Raw genomic sequence first — 19,579 nt, 5'->3', positions numbered from 1 at the left:
AATCTTTTTTTTAAAGGTATATAAACGCGCTCTCCTGCAAAAAGATAATTTTACTGCGTCAAATGGCAGGGGGAGAAGCTGCATAATTGACAGGTGAATAGCCATTTTGTCTTCATGGAGCAGCAGTGGCAGCTGACAGCAGGAGCTCTTCTCCCATTTGTGTGTGTATGTAAAACTGACATTTTCCATCTCAGATGAACAAAAGGCATGACGTTGCAACTCTGTATTGGCCATCAGAGAGATCCTGTATCCAGTGGACAAGACTGCTCATTGCTTAAGAACCTGTGGTCCCCGAAGACCAGGGGATCATAGATCAGCTCTAGGGTAACCCTGATTCGGGTAAGTAAAGAATTTTTTTTAAATAGTGAGCAGGCGGCAGTGTTGCCTTAAAGGTAGCAATTAAAAAAATATATAAAAATCTCAGAAATGTGGCGGTTACTGAGTGTGGATGCGCTTTTACCTGTAGGCTCACAGGAGGCCTGATCCTCTGCTGCAGGAAGCCTGGGGTGTACCTGGTTTGTTTGGTGACAGCGCCTCTACCTGTGAGGGATCCTAACAATGCTGGATAACCTCGTCACAGGACCCAATACAAGAAAAGGGACACACTTGTGTAGATAAGGTTTTACTGAACAAATATGATTATACCACATGTATAATGTAGGCCTCGCACAGCATAACCCACACACCGTATCACACTGTCCATTTACTTAGTCCACACCCCGGTGAGTGTCCCCCGATGTACAGAGGTACCCATGGCACTTACCCAACCTGGTGTCCACAGTAGCCAACCCACCCAGAAGTGTGTGACATCGCTGCCCAGTGTTATAGTTGGTGCACTTGTAGATAGTGTGATACCTGCCTGTGTTGGAACACCCGGTAGCAACAATGGAAGACAGGTGTCCGCCCGGTCCCACGCCGTCAGCGATGAGTCCGCCTCCACATGGGGTGGTATCCAGCTGGAGGGTCCCACCTTAATTGTCTCTACATGCGATGGTGGTTTGGTCCCAGACCACAGGCCGGTGATGCAGCGTGGCGTCTTCAGCTGTGTCTCTGACACTAATCAGCTAATGGGGCAGTGACTCTGTCTAAGGGGCCTGTCCCTGCAGCAGCCACAAACTTACAGGGGAGTCGGGGCCTAGCTGGGACCTAATAGGGGGTCTCTGGCCTAGTGCACGGGCCACAGGACACCCCGCACATACACCCTTACCCTTCAGTGTCCCAGCTCCGACTGGCGTGACCCCGTAGCGCCATTTGATGCGCATTGTCATGGCGGCACTTCACATGACCCCGCATTGCCATGGCGACGCGTTGCCGAAGAACCGGCTGGCAGCAGGTAAGGAATGTTACAGAGGCCTCACGCTCCCCCGGCATTTAATTTAAATGCCTTGGGGAAGAGCGCTGGGCCTCGGTAACCGCCGCCCCCCATGAAAATCTTGCGCTCCGCAGTTTGCGCACCCCTGCTTTAGAGCATCTAATTGAGAGAATGCTGTCTTGGACCAGTTTATTTTGCAGCACGCCTGATTTACGCTCTAAATTTGGGAGGGAGATATATCCACCTACCCCATTCACGATTTAATGTCAGTGCTGTGTTGCACTATTTTTTACATACATCACACCTGAGGATTCTGTTTGCGCTTTGATGTTCGCTGGCAGCTTTTTGAGGGATTTGCGAGAGTCCCCTCTGAATAAGCAGCACCAGCTCCCTAGAAGGTATGTATTTTTCTTTTTAATATTGGCACTTTGTACAGTATCCTTTTAGTAGCCATTTTTTCACTTTATAGTGCTTGTGGTGTTCCCCACTTTTTGCAGCCTTCACATTTAAGTGTTTGTGCTTATTCTTTTACACGACAAATATACAGTGCTCTGCAATAGTAGGTTTTACCTCCATTGACTGAGATAGAGATATCTCTATCTAAAAAAATTATTTACTAAATCAGTACATGCAAATCCACTTTATGATGACAAAATTACACCACTAGCAATCACATTTAGAAACAAAGTTAAAATAACAGATACTTGATCTAGAATTCATGACCTGAATTTTATGTACAATTTTATTGTTACCAAAAAAAAAGGGAACACACTTTTGGCACATGCAGTCCCAGACATGTTGTTTTTTCTTAAGAATACATTTCTAACAAACAGGTCATTAAATGACATTCCATTTTTTGGGGTCAAAATGCTAAAGGGGAGAAAAGATAAAAAATGATAATCTTACTTGGGTCTATATTTTGGTTCTTTGCCTTAGACCAATTAAAAAACAAGATTACAATTAAGACAAATTTAGATTTATTTACACAATGCCAATAACCTGATTTTATGAAAAAAATTTTTTTTTAATATATATATATATAATAAAAAAAATGTAGGTCCTCTTGTTTTCTTCTGGACATAATCATTGGAGGATGTGCTCCAACAGAAAGGTCACTTAAGAAAATGCCATGTGTCAACTGAAAAGAAAAAGAAGGCACAATAAGAACACAAATATTGTTGGGATTAAGGGGTTTATTCTAGATCAGCCGAAGTGGCCAATTGGGCAGTTTTCAGCTGATATTAGCCATTGAAGTCAAAGGGGAATTCTGGCTGAAAACAGCCCAATATAGAAGTCCTTAACTCACTTATGCCCCTAGTTTATTATATTTAATTATATTAAACAGAACACATGTTAATTAATACTTCCCAGCAGATTTTTTTTCTTTGCAGCTAGTGTTGACAGTAATATTTCTTCAGTATTTGGATATTGTACGACTCCTCAGGGCTGGCATGTTTTGATCACCGTTCTTTTCCCATTCTTTACATATACAGGATGCTTCCAATACAGGAGACTAGAGCAATGTCCTGAGAAGTTGGCGACACCGCTTAATTGGCTGCCACCACAAAGAACTATAGAGGGCAATGTGTCAAAAATAGCACTAGATTTGTAACATCAATACAAGTTTTTGTATTGGGATTTTTTTTTTTCTCTTTCACCCCTGTGCTCTATGGAAACCTTGATAAACAACCCCTTAAGTGCATTATCGATGAAGCTGGAATGACACTAATTTCTCCTACTACAAGGAATATGAAGGGTATGTCCATCAATTCTATCCACAAATTAGCTTCAAGACCTATGAAAAAGTAGGATACCTTCTGGGAGACACAAAAAAGAAAAAAAACTGGTATACACCAGACCAGGGGCCAGTGGTCCTGTTACAAGTCCCCTACGTAACAGCAATCAATATCACCAAGGTATATATATATATATAAGAGGTAGGTACGGGTGTAACCAAAAGTAGTACGGAGCTAACAACATCCACAGTGAATGTGGTATGATTTAATTATATTAAAAACAATTTTAATATAATTATAAAATGATAATATAGGGTATTAAAAAGTCCCCGGTGCACAGAGCTTCAAAAATTGAAGCGCTGTACAGAATCAAGGTCAGTGCCCCTGGAGGGGGTAATAACAGGGCTGGGTTGCCCGACAAAAATAGAAGACTGAGCCTACTAAGAGGAAGGGAGCTCCGAAACAAACTCCCACGACCGCCCTACAATTGTAACTACATTAAAGAGATGCACACACTCAAGGCGAGGATAAAGAATGTGACACGGTGGTATCTCTGAGTGATGTATCTGCAGACACTATGTGCCAAAAGATGTAAATAAATGAGTATATAACCCTTAATGTCTCTATATATCACTCAATATATCTGCAGCAGCACCATGTGTCAAAAAGTGTATATGGGTATGAATAAATGTAACCTTATTAACCCTCATCTGTAGATATAAATATAACTCAGAATGTGCACGTGCTATGATGAATAAACATGTGCAGTAGCAACAAAACCACTGCAGCAGTAGTGACATAGAGACAGCGCACAGTGTTACGTGTGACTGTACTAGACACCAAAGGTAAAACAGACGGCAAACAGTAGCATATCTATGTACCTTCTGGGGGAACTGGTTTGGCTTTTCCCAGTGATGGAGCCTGCAAGGATAAGAAAATGGCATTAAAATCTGTATAAAACAATTGGCCTTCTGCACAATTATGATGTGCCCATATAGAATGTGAGTTCTGCATGTGTGCTAGATTTGCACTCAAATTGCATCACAACATAATAATAGCCCCTACAATGTCTGAGGGGAGATAATGTGTCAGTTCTGAGGCGTTGCCACCAGCTACCCTACTTATGTCACATCACTCAGAAGTTCTGTTCTTTTCTGTTATTGGAAAAACATGTTAAATCGGTGCACCCCTGCAAACTACACCTTGGTGACGAGTACAATTTCCTGATGCATGAATTATGCCAATTTTCCGTCTGAAAATCGGGTTGTGAATGATGTGATGCTGCTCGGTTTCTGCTTGTAGTACGACATCCATGTTTAGGATTATTTATATGAAGTTTGATTTTAACAGTAACTTTATCTAAGTTGAAAGCAGCAATACAGGTTTCACCTTTTTTTTTAATTGTATTACAGAATTGAAGCAGTGGGTCTTTGGAGCTGACCTGTGCTCATTTCAGCTCCTGGGACCCCCTGCTTCCAGAGATACTTACCTCCGTAGAGGGTGTCGGTAACTCTGCAGTCAGAGAAACTGTGTGCCTAACATAATGGCTGAGATTAAATATCCGATGTCACGCGGGCCAATAGGAAGCTGTGATGTCATCTAGTGCGGTTGCCTATTGGCCCACGTCCAGGTTTTTGGTGAGCGCAGGTATATGTGTCGGACCTCTGAGAAACATATGGATTGCTTTCTCAATCTACAGGTAGTCCTCGTTATCCAACGTTTCACTGTACAACGAATGGCATATCCAACGCAACCCTTTGGGCCGGTTTTCGACGCCGGGATGCGTTATCCAATGCCTGAATGTGTTATCCAACACTCACTGCCACTGATAAACATGGGACTCACTTTACAACGGTTTCACTATCCAACGCTACTTCTAGAACGGATTCCGTTGGATAACCGAGGACTGACGGTACACTAGGGTTTGAACTGCAAATCACATTTGTTTGTATTTTGGACTAATATTCCATTTTTAATATTTTATACTTCACATTCATATGTATTTCACGTTTATTAAGTATTGAATTAATTGTATTCAAGCACAACTTTCACTAATATATATACACACACACACACACACACTTATTTTAAGAATATCACGGATTTGGTTAAAAGTGCCATTGCGGGTAACACCATTTGTTTCTTCTATTGGCCCACGTGATTGGAACATTTAAACTAAAGTGGCACCCCTGACAGGGAGGTAAGTATCTCTGGAAGCAGGGGGTCCTCAAAGTTGAAATTAACAGTTCAGCTCCGGAGACCCCCCGCTTCAAATTCTGTAATTCATTTTTTTTAAATAATACTAATAATATATATAATATTATATTATTATAATAATTAAAAAAATTTTTTTAACTCGTATTGCTTTTTTATGAATGACCTTTCGGTCCATACAACAATGTTATGGTAGAGACGTAATAGGCTGAGATTAAGTATTGGATTAAGTATTGAACATGTATTGTTCACAGCAACTATTTTCCAATTAATTGATACACTACATTGTCGTTTCTTACGTAGAACATTTTTTTGTTATGTATATTATAGTAACTGGAACACGAAGTGTAAAAATTATATACCGTATTTCATCGATTGTAAGACGCCATAGTTTGTAAAAACGCACCATCGATTTGGCCCTTACAATCGAGGAAAATTACTTTTTCACTTACCATGTTTCAGGAGAGGTCCCATGTCAGTGGAGGATGAAGCAGACGGCGGCGGAAGGAGAGGTCCCACGTCTGCAGAGGGTTGAAGATGGACAGTGGGCGGGTGTGCGGTAGGTGAATGAAGATAAGACGTGCAGTGGCGGCAGGAGATCATAATAGCAGGAGAGCTGAGCAAGAGCAGAGCAGCATAGGGGAACAGCTTGGGAGGAGCGCACTGTAACCGGAAGTCAGACATCGGTCAACTTACGGTGTCACAGTGTGCTCCTCCCCTATGCCACTCTGCTCAGCTCTCCTGCAATTATGATCTCCTCCTGCCGCCACCGCACACCGTCTTGTTATCTTCACCTCACCTGCAGACTTGGGACCTGTCCTGCAGTCGCACACCTGCCCGCTGTCCATCTTCAACCATCTGCAGACGTGGGACCTATCCTGCCGCCGCCGCCGCCACCTCCTGCACTGACATGGGACCTCTTCTGAAACATGGTAAGTGAAAAGAGGGGGTTAGACACATTAAAAAAATTTTAATACATTGATTCTAAGACACACCCCGATTTCAGACATGTGAAAAACTCGGGAAAAAGGTGCGTCTTGGAATCGAGGAAATGAGGTAATGGATAATACTGCAAAACAAGTGATTCTGTGTTCAGAGTTCTCACTGGATTAGGTTGAATATGAATGACTCAATACTTATACAGTGGCGAGAAATTTTGTGAACCAGTATTTTCACACATTTCAAACCTAAAATGTTATTACATTTTAATTTAAGCACTAATAAAATATAAAGATAACCTGCTTTTAAAAAAAGGATAGTTTTCAACATGTGGTCATTTGTTTGATCTATCCACAAATGATTCAACATTCAATATCCATGTGTGAAAAACGAAGTGAACCTTTATATTCAGTACCTGATGGCACCCCTTGAGCAACAATGACTTCAACTGAGGGTTTCCTGTAACTGCTGGGTAGTCTCTCGCATCAGTTTTGAGGAATTTTGGACCATTCCTCCTTACAGAACTGCTTCAACTCAGTGACATGAGGGCTTCGTTGCATGGACAGCTCACTTCAGGTCCTGCCACATAATTTCAATGGGGTTTAGGTCCAGACTTACTAGGCCATTCTAAAACACAGAATTTTTATTCTTCTGCAGCCATTCTTTAGTAGATCTGCTTCTATGTTTAGGATCATTCTCTTGCTGCATGATCCACTTTCATTTTAGCTTCAGCTCAGGGAGAGATAGCCTAACATTATCCACCTTCAGATACAATGCAGAATTCATGGTTGTGTCAATGATGGCAAGCCGCCCTGGTACTGAGGCAATAAAGCAGCCCCAAACCATCACACTACCACCACCATGCTTGACGGTTGAGAGGAGGTTCTTCTGTTCGAACGCAGCATTTGTTTTCTTGCCAAACATAACGTTCAGGCACAGCTAATGACGAAGTGAGAGAGAGCTGTTAACTACTTACCACGAGAGAGGATTCGTATTACTTATTTGTTCATTTATCTACTTTTTCTCAGCTAACATATGCTTGACCATAGGAGGGTTCTTCGCTATTAGTGACTATGATTAATTTTTGTACTTTAACTTGAGGACATATCTGCACTACTTTGGAGTATATGCTGTAACATTGATTGGTTTGTCTCTTGCTGGGTTTGCTTTTTGCTGGATCTTTAGCATAGCATATATCTGTACCTGTTACCTTGGCATAGAGGACAATCACTGTTTTAGCCCACATATATAGGGGCTAGCGTCTGGTAATTTCTGCACTATTATATACTTTGTTGATTAATTTATTTCTGTCTCAGTAATCATCATATAGTGCCCTATCGAGGGTTAGTTGATTTCATTAGCAATTGAACTGTTACCTTATTCCCCCTTTTTAAAGGAGATTGTTACCTGTTTTAAGGAGAGGTTTTTTTCGATAGCATGTGTTCAAATAGGGAAGTACCACAGGCTGCTCCAGTCTGTGGGAACGGACGACTTAGGTCCCGAAACGTTGCCCCCTTAATTTTGTTATCACCACATCCATAACGTTTTTGTGAGTATTTTCCCCCCTCCCTATGTTTCCTCATTCCCTTGTTTCCCCTCCCATTCTTATATATAGTTCTGTTCCGTTAGGATTTCCCTTCAGACCTGCATTTAGACTGGCTCTGTATTTTGCATCTATGTCTCACTACAAAAGCATTATTTTTCTAAATTGACAATTTGTCTGATTCTGATTGTGTGCTGGGAACCACTGTATATTTTTATACATTGGATGAATGTTTATTTAAATTAATGAAGCTGATTAAATATAGAGAAACAAAACAGAATTGAAAAAGAAGAAATACAAAAACAATTAGAAATAGGATACATTTTGCATTAAAATAGATCGAGAGAGAGAGAGAATAAAAAAAAGTACAGAACCAGTAAATTAAGACTGAAACTTAAAATTTGCACGTGACCAAAAAGAGATTAGCAAAACTGTAATAAGAATTTGACAATTTTCCAGCGAACATATAATACCCATGTACACAATAATGGTGTAATCAGAATGATAGACAAACCATTCCCTATAAACATTTACATAGCCACTATATACAGAACGAACACTACAGACAAACAGACCAGTGGAATCCCCAGAGTAAGGAAAATAAATAAAATAGGGATCTGGCAAATAGACATCCTAGCCCCAATACTGGCCCTATAGACAACACTGAATCATGATTCAGAAGGGATAACTAACCTACATGTGAACCAACAAGTGGAGTCGAGTGAAAGAGCCATTCCTAAACAAGGCAGATATTTTTAGGCCAACCCCAGGAGAAGACGAGAGTAAAGCAATGGGAGGGGGGGTCCAGGCTACCAACATCATATGGGGAAAGAAAAGACCAGCAAAACAAGAAGAGGACCAACCCGGGAGCGAGAGTCATCCACCAGGGCTTCCCCTCTGACTCTTTCCAAAGCAAAAGCGGCACGAGGCAGGGCTGCCCGCTCTCGCCCCTACTCTTCGCCTTGTGCATGGAGCCATTGGCCGCACAGATCAGGAATAATCCAGATATAACAGGGTTTCAGGTGCACTCTCAGACCCATAAAGTTGCATTATATGCAGATGATGTTATCCTGAAACTGTCAAGCCCCCTCACCTCGCTACCCAATCTGTTTAGCCTCCTAGGGAAATTTAACAGGTAGTCAGGCTTTAAAATAAATCAAAGTCTGAAGCGTTAAATGTAAACGTACCTAAAGACGTAGAGAAGCTAATAGAACGGAATTTTAATTGGCAACCACAAGCAAAAAAATATCTGGGGCTCAAAATTACAAAATTACAAAAACACTATACAAGACCAACTTCCCCAATTTATTACAGACTCTCAGGGAAGATTATCATTAGGTGGTCTTTGTATAATATCTCCTGGTTTGGGAGGATCCATTGTATCAAAATGAACCTCTTGCCAAGTATTTTATATTTGTTTCAAGCTCTTCCAAAAAAAGATTGGACGATATTCTCTCATTGCAATCTTTAATCTCAAAATGTATCTGGAACGAGACCGAGAATTAGTGGGAAACTTAACAAGACCAACATCAGCAGGGGGGCTGGCAGTACCTTGCTTATTGTCCTATTATAGAGCAGCCCAATTGAGCCAATTCTCAGTGGCACAAGGCCTCAGAGTTGAGGAGAAGGGTGGCGTTGGAAAAGGAGATCTGAGCACCTATTGCGTTATGCAATTTAAATTTGGTACCCTAAAAAGATTTATAAATTAATTCAGGAACCGCTACCCTCAATGACTAATTCATTAGCAGTTTGGGAGGCCACCAAATGCAGCTGGTCTTTGACTTCTAGACACTCATTAATGACACCCTTATTCGGAAATCTAGACTTTCCTCCCAGTCTGAATAGAAAGAACTTTCAGATTTGGAACAGAAAGGGTTATTGAGACTGAAGGATCTGGAGTGCAGAAATATCATAAAAACATTCAACCAAATTAAGTCAGACAAAGACATCCCAAATACAGAATTTCTTAAATATCTCCAGATCCATGCATTTTATACTAAATTCAAGCAAAGTCCCCAACTGACAAATGTTGAAACGTGCTGTATTCTGGAAACAGACGCAAAGGGACTAACCTCTCGGATATATGGGGAAGTGGTCTGTCCTGTGGCAAACAGAACAGGGAAATTAAAATACATGTCCCAGTGGGAATCGGAACTGGGGGACTACTTGTAAGAGGAAGAATGGGACAAGATTGTAAATGCAGCAACCAAAAGCTCAATATGCATGACGTTAAAGGAGAGCGTATAGAAGGTAATGATGAGGTGGTATCTCACTCCACTAAAACTCTCTAAATTTGTCCCAGGTTACTCACCATTGTGCCCTAAACAATGTGGAGAGCAAGCGGACTTGTTACATATGCTATGGCCCTGCCCTCGGATAGCTCCTATCTGGGACAAAAATCAGGGTTTGGCTGGAGAGGATATTGGACCTCGAAATTCCAATGGATCCCTGGCTTTTCCTACTAAATAGGCCGGCTAAGGGATTAGCCAGAGGTGAAAACAAATTAGTTGCACATTTTGCAACAGCAACGAGGTGCGAGATCGCAGCATTATGGAAACAGATACAAATTTCAACCATTAACAAAATTAGCAACAGAATTTGGTTTGTCTACCAGATAGAGAAATTAACAAGTCTGGTTAATGACACTGGCTCTAAATTCCAAAATGTTTGGTATCCTTGGCTGGCCCAGACAGATATCCCAGGAGTGAACAATGCCATTGCTTGGCTTTGATAGATTGGAATGCGTTCTCCTTTGACGGTTAGTTGAATGGGGAGTCGTAGAGAAACGAACTGGAGGTGATACACAGATTAAAGAATGAACCGCATAGGGGAAGTGACTCCAGAAGGACCATGACACAAGAATCTTGACGTTGAAGAACATAATAGAAAACAAAGACGCAAACTCCATCCCCTTCTGTGTGGTGTATTTGTTTGTGACGTACATCTAGACTCTGTGTAATCCGATGTCAATGTTATATAATTTAATATGTTATACGAACTATCAAGATTACACTGAAAAGTTTGTATTATGATTTGTACATGTCTCGTAAAACTCAATAAAATTTAAGTTGGGGAAAAAAACAAAACCACCACAAGGAAGAGGACAGAGGACCTAGGGGGAACACCAAGAAAAAGGAACAGTGAAAAGATGCGACTAAACCAATGAATACATTTAACTTATCCAAACACTCACTGACAGAATATGAAATGTACCCATTAAACAGAAGCCTCTGCTTTGCTCCAACAAGTAAGCCTAATAAATTTGAGTTATTTTAGACTTCAAAAAACATATTAAGATTAACACTAAACGTCATTTAGACAAATTAAACCAACTCCAGTGACAGAAACACAGTTAACCGAAAGGATCTTGAATATCTGGCTGTGCTACAGGATTTAGAGATAAAGTCATGGGCACAGATACCGATCTCCTAGAGGATATGAATGAAATTGAAGATAACCAGGTTCCGAGAATAGAACAGTAAATTAAAGAGAAAACCCTTTTATCCTGCCCAAAAAATAGGAGAATTTTGCAAAATTAGTAGGACAACAACTGGAGAATATATATGAGACTCATTCTTTCTGTAATCTAAAAATCAAACAGAAATAAAAAGGCACCTAAAAGATCTGAGGGAAATACAGCTATAGTGATTAAACAGGTAGACAAGGGTGGTGGAATTGTAATATTGGATATCAATGATTACATCCTGTTAGCAAACAGACTTTTGAAAGATGAATGTACATATAGACTTGATCCCAAACGACACTTTCCGTCAAAACTTTGTTCAGTTCTGGATACAGTGTTGGAACAAACACGTTGGATAAACTGGATATCATTACCCATGGCGTAGCTAGATATGCCCCATTAATACTGGACTGCAATTTTTTTTTCTCCCTCCCCCATCCTCTCCCTGACCCCTCATCCCTCCCTCTCAATCTCCCCCCAGTGGGCACCATCCAAACAAGATCAACAATATTCATTCAGGACAGTTTAGACACTCTGGAGAAAGTAAGAAATCTAAATAGGGCAGATTTACTCGGAAACGAGGAGAGAGATAAATACAATCTGGCTATGAAGAAAGGTTTATATACCGCGGGTATGAGGGGGAAGGGAAAAGGGAAAGTAGTAGGAAACTCCTGCTCAGCAAATAGTGTATAGTTAGTAATGTAGATACGGTGCTGTACTGAGAAATGTGCAACAGATATACCAAAGAAAGAAACTACTCAGTTTAAGTTAGCACTCAAGTATCAGTAATGATGAATGTCAATATTAAAAATAATCTTTATTAGAATACTTATGATTAAAATAAATGGTGCAATGAAATGAGTAAAATGGGAGCAAAAATGAAGGGTTAATTTCCTATTGGAGCTTGGAACTGTGGTGTAAATCGTAATGTTACAGTCCCCTAAGTTGCTCTCCTAAGGTATAGTTTGTGTTCTATATCATTGAAATCATAATGTTCAACCCTTGTGATATACTGAAATGCTCTCTGAGTGTCAATCTAAGACTATACTAATGATAGTAGATTGCTACTTCTAATTAGACCCCTAATATCGGTCTCACGATGTGGCAGCATCAGATGACTATAAGTCCTGAGTGATGAGGGCTACAGTCTCCGTTTTGGATACTAATAATACTACCCCCTGGCCACGGGAGAAAGTATATATAGTTTAGTAGCTAATCACCTGCCTGTGAGTCTTGACAAAGCTTAACAAGCGAAACGATCGTCGACAGAGGCAATTTTATTTACATATGTGTCAGTATCAGACTCTACATGTATTTAGCAAGCTGTGTTTTATTACTTAACTCTAAGGCTGCAATTTATGAGGTGAATGGTTCTGAACGCCATCAATATTATCCAACAGCAAGAACATCTGACATTTAACCCAGGGGGCTATTAGCACAGACGCAGGACTCACCTCTCCGCATAGCCCTGCTATACAGAGTCTCTCAGCTGATACTCAGGAGGTGAGAGACTCAGTGATAGCACAGAGCGTGGGGAGGCAGGGCGCAGGTTTCATTACTCGGTGGAGCATATGCTTGCGGACATTGATCGCAGACACACGCCGGGAGAACCAGCAGTCTAGCTGTGGCTGATTCTGTTCCCAGCTGCAGGCAGAGCTACGATACCTGCTTAGCAGCTTACAGTCCACGGGTGCTGGTTTCTCTCTTCCCCCTGCAACACAGCTTACCAGTGCAGCTCGGCAGCTCAACTGCTGCTGAATTTCACTGCGCACAATCAATCAGTTAGAGCTACTACACTATATATACTTTCTCCTGTGGCCAGGGGGTAGTATTATTAGTATCCAAAACGGAGACTGTAGCCCTCATCACTCAGGACTTATAGTCATCTGATGCTGCCACATCATGAGACTGATATTAGGCTAAAGCCCCGCTCCCTCAGTCAGCACGTCCGCACTGCAGACAGGCGGCGCGCTGACAGGCACAGACCGCGATATGCGGTCTGTAGGGAGCCGGGAGTGGGGCAGGAGTGGGGGGCGTGGTTTGAGCAGAGGGACCCGCTACTCCCCCCCCTCCCTCCACGGGCTCGGTCTCCCGGGCTGCAGGAGGGAGGTGCTGCAAGGTAAGACACACACACACACTACCTTGTGTAGGAAGCTGTCCAACAGCACCCGCTCCCGCCCCTGATAGGCTCATCAGCGCACCACGTAATGCGTCACCGCTCGGGATCACAATTTTCGTGCATCCCCTGGTGGCTGACGCGTCACAGCGCGTAGTGAGCCGTGCAGCGAGGGAGGACTGGGACCTGCTAGGGAGGATTCCCCTGCTGGTGGGGAACGCTCACGCGGCCGCCCGCGCCGCCGGGCGCAGCGGGTCCCAGCCCTTAGAAGTAGCAATCTACAATCATTAGTATAGTCTTAGATTGCCACTCAGAGATCATTTCAGTATATCACAAGGGTTGAACATTATGATTTCAATGATATAGAACACAAACTATACCTTAGGGGAGCAACTTAGGGGACTGTAACATTACTATTTAAACCACAGCTCCAAGCTCCAATAGGAAATCAACCCTTAATTTTTGCTCCCTTTTTACTCATTTCATTGCACAATTTATTTTAATCATAAGTATTCTAATAAAGATTATTTTTAATATTGACATTCATCATTACTGATACTTGAGTGCTAACTTAAACTGAGTACTTTCTTTCTTTGGTATATATGAAGAAAGGTGTTCAGTTTATTGCTAGATACAATGAGGGAGCATCACAAATACACAATCTTCAAAAAACATTGGAGTATACTAGAAGATGCGCTCCTGTGCAAAGAAATTCCAGATAAACTTGTGATTACTTAAAGGAAAAGCAGAAGCCTTAAAGATAGAATAGCCACCAAGCCAGCTGAAAACTCAACATAGCTCACACTGAAACACTGTGGAATATGGGCAAACCTGCTGGATGCTATAAGTGCAATGCCTCCATGTGTGCCTCACGTGTAACTTCATAGAAAACGGTGAACACAAGATTATCACATCCTGTAGCAATGGGCAACCGTTCACAATAAAAAAAAAAAAAAGTTATAAAAAAAAATCGACTAATTCATTTTCAGTAGTATATGTACTCAGACGTCCATGCAATAAACAATATGTTGTTCGCACAAAAAGGAATTTGAAAAGCAAGATTCCTAGAGCACAAAGGGAACGTTAGTTCAGGCTTCACGGACCACAGTGTTTCGAAACATCACAATAAAGACGCAATGGATATTACATTAAAAGAGGTTGAGAATGTCATCTCTGATGTGAGAGATTGATACTTCCTGATGCCTAAAAATGAAGGGAAAGCTACTGGATCCACTCCTTGAACAACTCATGGTCTTAATATTGACAGATCTAGCTGCTTTTATCCGATGAATTAGATATAAAAAGGGATCCATGTTCTTTTATGAGAGTGGTCCCAATTTTAAGTATTGGGCAACTCAATCTTCAATCTTATGGGTGGTTTGATTATATAGTTTCCCATAGCACTACTGGAATGCAGTCCATATTTATTCTAGATGTGGAGACTCACATAGAGATTATACTTGTGACGGTAGGGGGTAACCAGGCTCTCAAATAAAGGTTAAGCCTGGTTTTGGTTACCCCTGATCCGTATATAAGGGTTCAAGAGAGTTCGCTTTTGTGCCCAGTAACATTGTATCTTGCAATGCATAACCTGTAATAAAGATATTTTTTGGTGTTTTCATCTTTCTGGGTATGTCAGCGAGCAGGGATTGCTAGGGCATGAGTTTCAAGGGGGATTTTGTGGAGGAATTGTTGTCAGAATGTGCTTAGGTAGTTTGGGTCCGGAGTTGTCGGTTCCCCTAAAAATGTACTCGGGAATCATGCCCGATTCTCGGATACATGTAGGCACAATGTCCCGGCAATATCTCTCCTTGAAAATGCTTGCGCGACTCACAGCTAGGGTTCCCTGCTTCAGCATAGTCAAGCAAGGTTAATGGGGCACAGGGATGAAAAGTGTTCCTGTAGCTGATGGGATCCCTAGGTTAAGGGGGGTACCCCAGCTAATGCCCAGGTAGCCCAGAACGTGTATTGGGTTTGTGGGTGTTTCAACCGTAGATAAGGTTGTGGGGGGGACTCTCAGAGATAGTCTGTAGGGAATAAAGGCTGATGGGTGTACTTTTATTTCTTTCTATTCTATTCCCCATACCCAGTGACTTAAGAATGTATTAAAGTATATGTTATTAATACATGTACTGTAATGTATGTACTGTGTATGCTTGGGACTTTCGGAACTGATGTCCACGCAGGCTGCCAGGGCTACCCAGTTGGTGCCAGTAAGTCTGCTGGACATCGGAGTTCAAAGTAGCCAGAGGTGTGAAGAGCAATTACTTGGCAGGCAAGGGCTCAAGTACCCAGGTCCGGGGAACAATGGCAATCATCCAGGCTGCCACTTGCTCTGCCAGACCTAGTGGAGCATTGAGGTGGGAGGAGATCCTACGAAACGCGTAGGGTGGACATAGCAGGTTCGACTGAGCGGACAGATGTCGACGGAGCTGTGTCGTCATCACAGCCCGAATCTGAGCACTACACGGAAGGGTAACCCTCGACAAGATGCCATCCCATCTTTGGGAAGAGGAAATAGACTGCTCCACAAATACAGAGGAAGAGGTTTGAAGGACCTGTATACCTTCTACGTGCTGGTAAAACTGGACTAAATTGGGAGGGAGCATTTTACAGATTTCTTACTATGTACTATTTAATAAATTACTTTATTACCCCGTTGGAAGCATCTTGCTCTCTCGCCTTCTAGATATAGATAGGTGTATCTATAGAGATATATAATTACACATACATAGACACCAATCATGTAGGTCGTCATATGCCAATGCTGAATATGGTGATTGCCAATGATGTCATGAGTCTTAGAGCCAAAAACTAGGGGAAGTACTTTGACTTGGGTATTTATGGAGGTATATTACGCACTTTGTTCATGTTTTGCAACTTGGCACCTGACAAAGGGGAATCACCCCTGAAACATTGTGCAGTAGTCACTGCAATAAAACCACAATGTAGATAAGAAGTTTGATACAGAGAATTAAATAAATAAAATGTTAACGTAGAACTAACTTACAGAATGCACAATTGATTTGGCTTCATCGTCACTGCAACAGAAAGGGCTCTCACTCACCATTACATTTTTACTGAGAAGAAAAGGAAAAGATCAGCTTTATAATCATTAAAATATTAGCTTGAATACTTGATGTTCAATCTGGTGCAACTGTAATAATTGAAACTATTAAGAATACTATTTAAAAAAAAAAAAAGGATGAAGGGGGCGGAGATCGCAAAACAAAAAAACACTGCAAATTAAATAACATTTTAATTAAGGTCATGATTGAGATTAATACATTTCGGTCTTCAATCCCAAAGTGGTTTAAAATTTTACTTCAGCCCCAACCATAGAAGAAAGGATCACTGATCCAGTTGCAAAAGTATCTCAGGTGCATGATAATAAAGTGAGTGTTCAGGATCCAAGGCGCGGTTCAGTATATAACCAAACACAGACAGTTTTATGGGCAATATAGTTGTTGATTGAGAATAACACTGTTTTATTAGATGTTGAACAGAATGTAAATAATATTATGTTAAAATGTAACAGAGACCAAAAAATTGGCCAGGCATATCTTTTTAATTTTTTTTTATAAATGCTAATCAATTTTAAAGGGGCAGGCAATCCAAGCCAGCGATTTTTTATTTATTTTTTGCAAAGTTTTTTTTATTTTTTATGTAGCATTGAAGCAGGGGTTCATTAATGTCAGCTCCGAGGACACCCTGCTCCATGGAGATACAGCCCTTCCGTAGTGGGTGCCGGTAGCTGCTCCGGCTGAGCAAGCTGGGCTTTAAAGTTTAAAGCTCCATTGTCACATGGGCCAATGGGAAGCTGCACCGATTATGTCATGGCTTCCTATTGGCCCGCTGGAGCTTTGAACAGCGGCCATTATGTGATCCTGGTTAGACGAGGAGTGACTACCAGCACCTACTAAAGGAGGCACGTATATCTCTGGAAGCAGGGGGTCTCCAGAGCTTAAATGGATGAGATTAGCTCTAGAGGCCCACTGCTTCAATGCTATATAAAAATGAAAAATAAATAAAAATCACCGGCTTGGATTGCCGCTTTAAAAGCAGCCATCCTGGCTGCTCGGTTTACCAGGCTGAGGCCCAAGGCGCTCCTTGGGGCGGAAACCCCTGGGTTCTGAAACACAGACCAGAATGGAACCGCGCGTTCCAGTCCCCTCCAGGGAAAACAAAATGAAGCCTTAAACTGGCGTCATGCGGACCAGTAGGAAGCTGCAATGTCATCCGTGGTGGCTTCCTATTGGCTCGTGTGACGCTGGAGATTTAAAAGCAAAGTCATACCTTTACGGTAAGTATTTGGGGAACCAAAGAAGTCCCTGGAGCTGAAAACAGCGCAAATAAAACTACGGGAACCCACTGGTACCAATCCTGGTAAAATAAACAAACACTTTTAGCGCTTTTATTTTACAGTGCTTGGTTAAGATGTTGGCTCGCCCTAGGAGCTCTGTTCTCGGTTTGCAAAGTCATTCTGAAGTCGCCATTCGTCAAAAAGATAAAATATTGCATCAAGTGTTCCTGGAGAAATGCTCATTATTTCCATTCTTCACAAGGTACAAATAAGTAAAAAAAACAATTACTTTGAGAGAGATTGAATCTTTAATAAAAATGTCAGTGCAATTTTCTTTTTTTACAAGTGGTTTAACTTTTTCTTTTTGGCTCGCTACTGCCAGACAGAACTGCAAAACATTGCAGCACAGAGTTATAGGACCCACTGTAACCCCAGAGGTCACACTTGACCATTAACCAGACATTATATTTAAATGACAGCATCTCTCCTAGACCAGTACACAGGGCTATTTGCGGGTATATAAGCCCTCTCTTGATGTAGAGATTCCCCTCATTTTTGTGTGTGGTTTGGTTGCCAAGAGGATGGGTAAAAACAAATAAATAGCAGCTAGCAACAACCTTAATACTTTTTAAACAAGCATGTACTTAATGATACTTTGAGGGCCAATTTTCTTTGCCCACTGTATAGAACATCCCTTAAAGGGGCAATCCAAGTAATATCCTACTGTACGTGTGGGGTGTTTTATTTTATTATGAAATAAATCAGTTCTTTAGGATTAGAGCATACTTACTGCATTTTTTTTCTATTCAACTCAATGCCATTTTAATCAGTTTTAATATACTGGGCACTTTGATTTCTATAGCATGGTTTAACACACTTCCCCAGCAGTGCAACATCTTTGTAACACTTTCCCATTTGTGCTAATTTGTTGCTAATATTCCCAGACGCTTGAGCTGGAAACTGCAACAAGAGGTTACCTTGGTAATATAAGGATACATTGTAGCTGCTGAGTTACATGGACTGAAGGATTGATCCTGAAAGGCAGTCATTTCGAGAACCCTGGAAGCAGGATTGTTGCTGATCGATCACAGGAGAGCTAATCGATTGGCAACTTAATTAGTTTTCAATAAAAAGGTAATCAAAGGCTGCATATATTAAATTTAAATATATATAATTTTTTTTTTTTTTAAGTGCACCTTGGAGTGAGTGTCTCTTTAAAAAAAAAGTTGCAAATATTTTGGAATTCTTTCATTACAAGAATATAAAACGTATATTTCATGTACAATGTCTGCACGTTGGTGAATTAATGAGATTTGTTACAATACTAATAATTGTTTTTTTTAATGATAAACCAAACTATTGTTATTCGAGAACAGCAAAGACATACTTCAATTACACTTGCAAATCGTCCATTTACACCAAGCACTTACCACTCTAGATCGCCCTTTTCCGACTTCTTATAAACCATAGCTTTCCAGTGCTCATGGGTGCTTTTGATCACCTCAACAGCAAACGCCTAAATAACAATCACAAGATGTTAAACAGCGCCACGCATTGAATACAAAAGTGGTGCATTCCGGCAGCAGGTACTGGTGTGGCACAAAAGTGACAAAGCTCAACTATTTCTTTAACAGCACCTCGTATTGCTGCATGGGAGGGGCAGAAAAAAAAAAAAAAATAAGAAACCACCAGTAAAATATATCTTACAGTAAAAGACAATTCCAGCCCAACTGCAAAAAATAAAATGACAAATACATGGTCTACAAACAGCTTTTTAAAGAAGTCACGCAAGAATAATGTCAGAATGCCAAGGGGTAATATTGTGCGGTCAGCATCCATAAATGATGTGTGTTCAGGAATATAGAAGAAGTATTGTTAAAGCTGTCAATTAAAAAAGTTCCTGAGATGCATTACCGGCGCTTCCTCCTGGAGATTTAAACATGATAGCCCAAT

General features: G+C 41.2%; 1 protein-coding gene across 4 annotated transcripts in view; it reads right to left on the bottom strand.

Annotated features, from left to right (window-relative positions):
- Positions 1–2,036: 2,036 nt before the first annotated feature.
- PPA2 (inorganic pyrophosphatase 2) overlaps positions 2,037–19,579 on the bottom strand; it is a 41,627-nt gene continuing 24,084 nt past the window's right edge. For 2 of the 4 annotated variants that reach the window (XM_075608824.1, XM_075608797.1), the window contains 4 exons: positions 19,057–19,142; positions 16,334–16,403; positions 3,930–3,969; positions 3,664–3,713 (listed from right to left, as the gene is read on the bottom strand). In XM_075608824.1, coding sequence (XP_075464939.1) covers positions 3,679–3,713; positions 3,930–3,969; positions 16,334–16,403; positions 19,057–19,142 — 231 coding nt within the window. In that variant the 3' untranslated portion in view covers positions 3,664–3,678. The other 2 variants (XM_075608815.1, XM_075608806.1) reach the window with 2 other exon arrangements.

This window comes from Ascaphus truei, chromosome 1 (assembly GCF_040206685.1).
Source record: "Ascaphus truei isolate aAscTru1 chromosome 1, aAscTru1.hap1, whole genome shotgun sequence".
Taxonomy (NCBI): Eukaryota; Metazoa; Chordata; class Amphibia; order Anura; family Ascaphidae; genus Ascaphus; species Ascaphus truei.
This window is presented reverse-complemented; position numbering and strand designations above follow the sequence as displayed.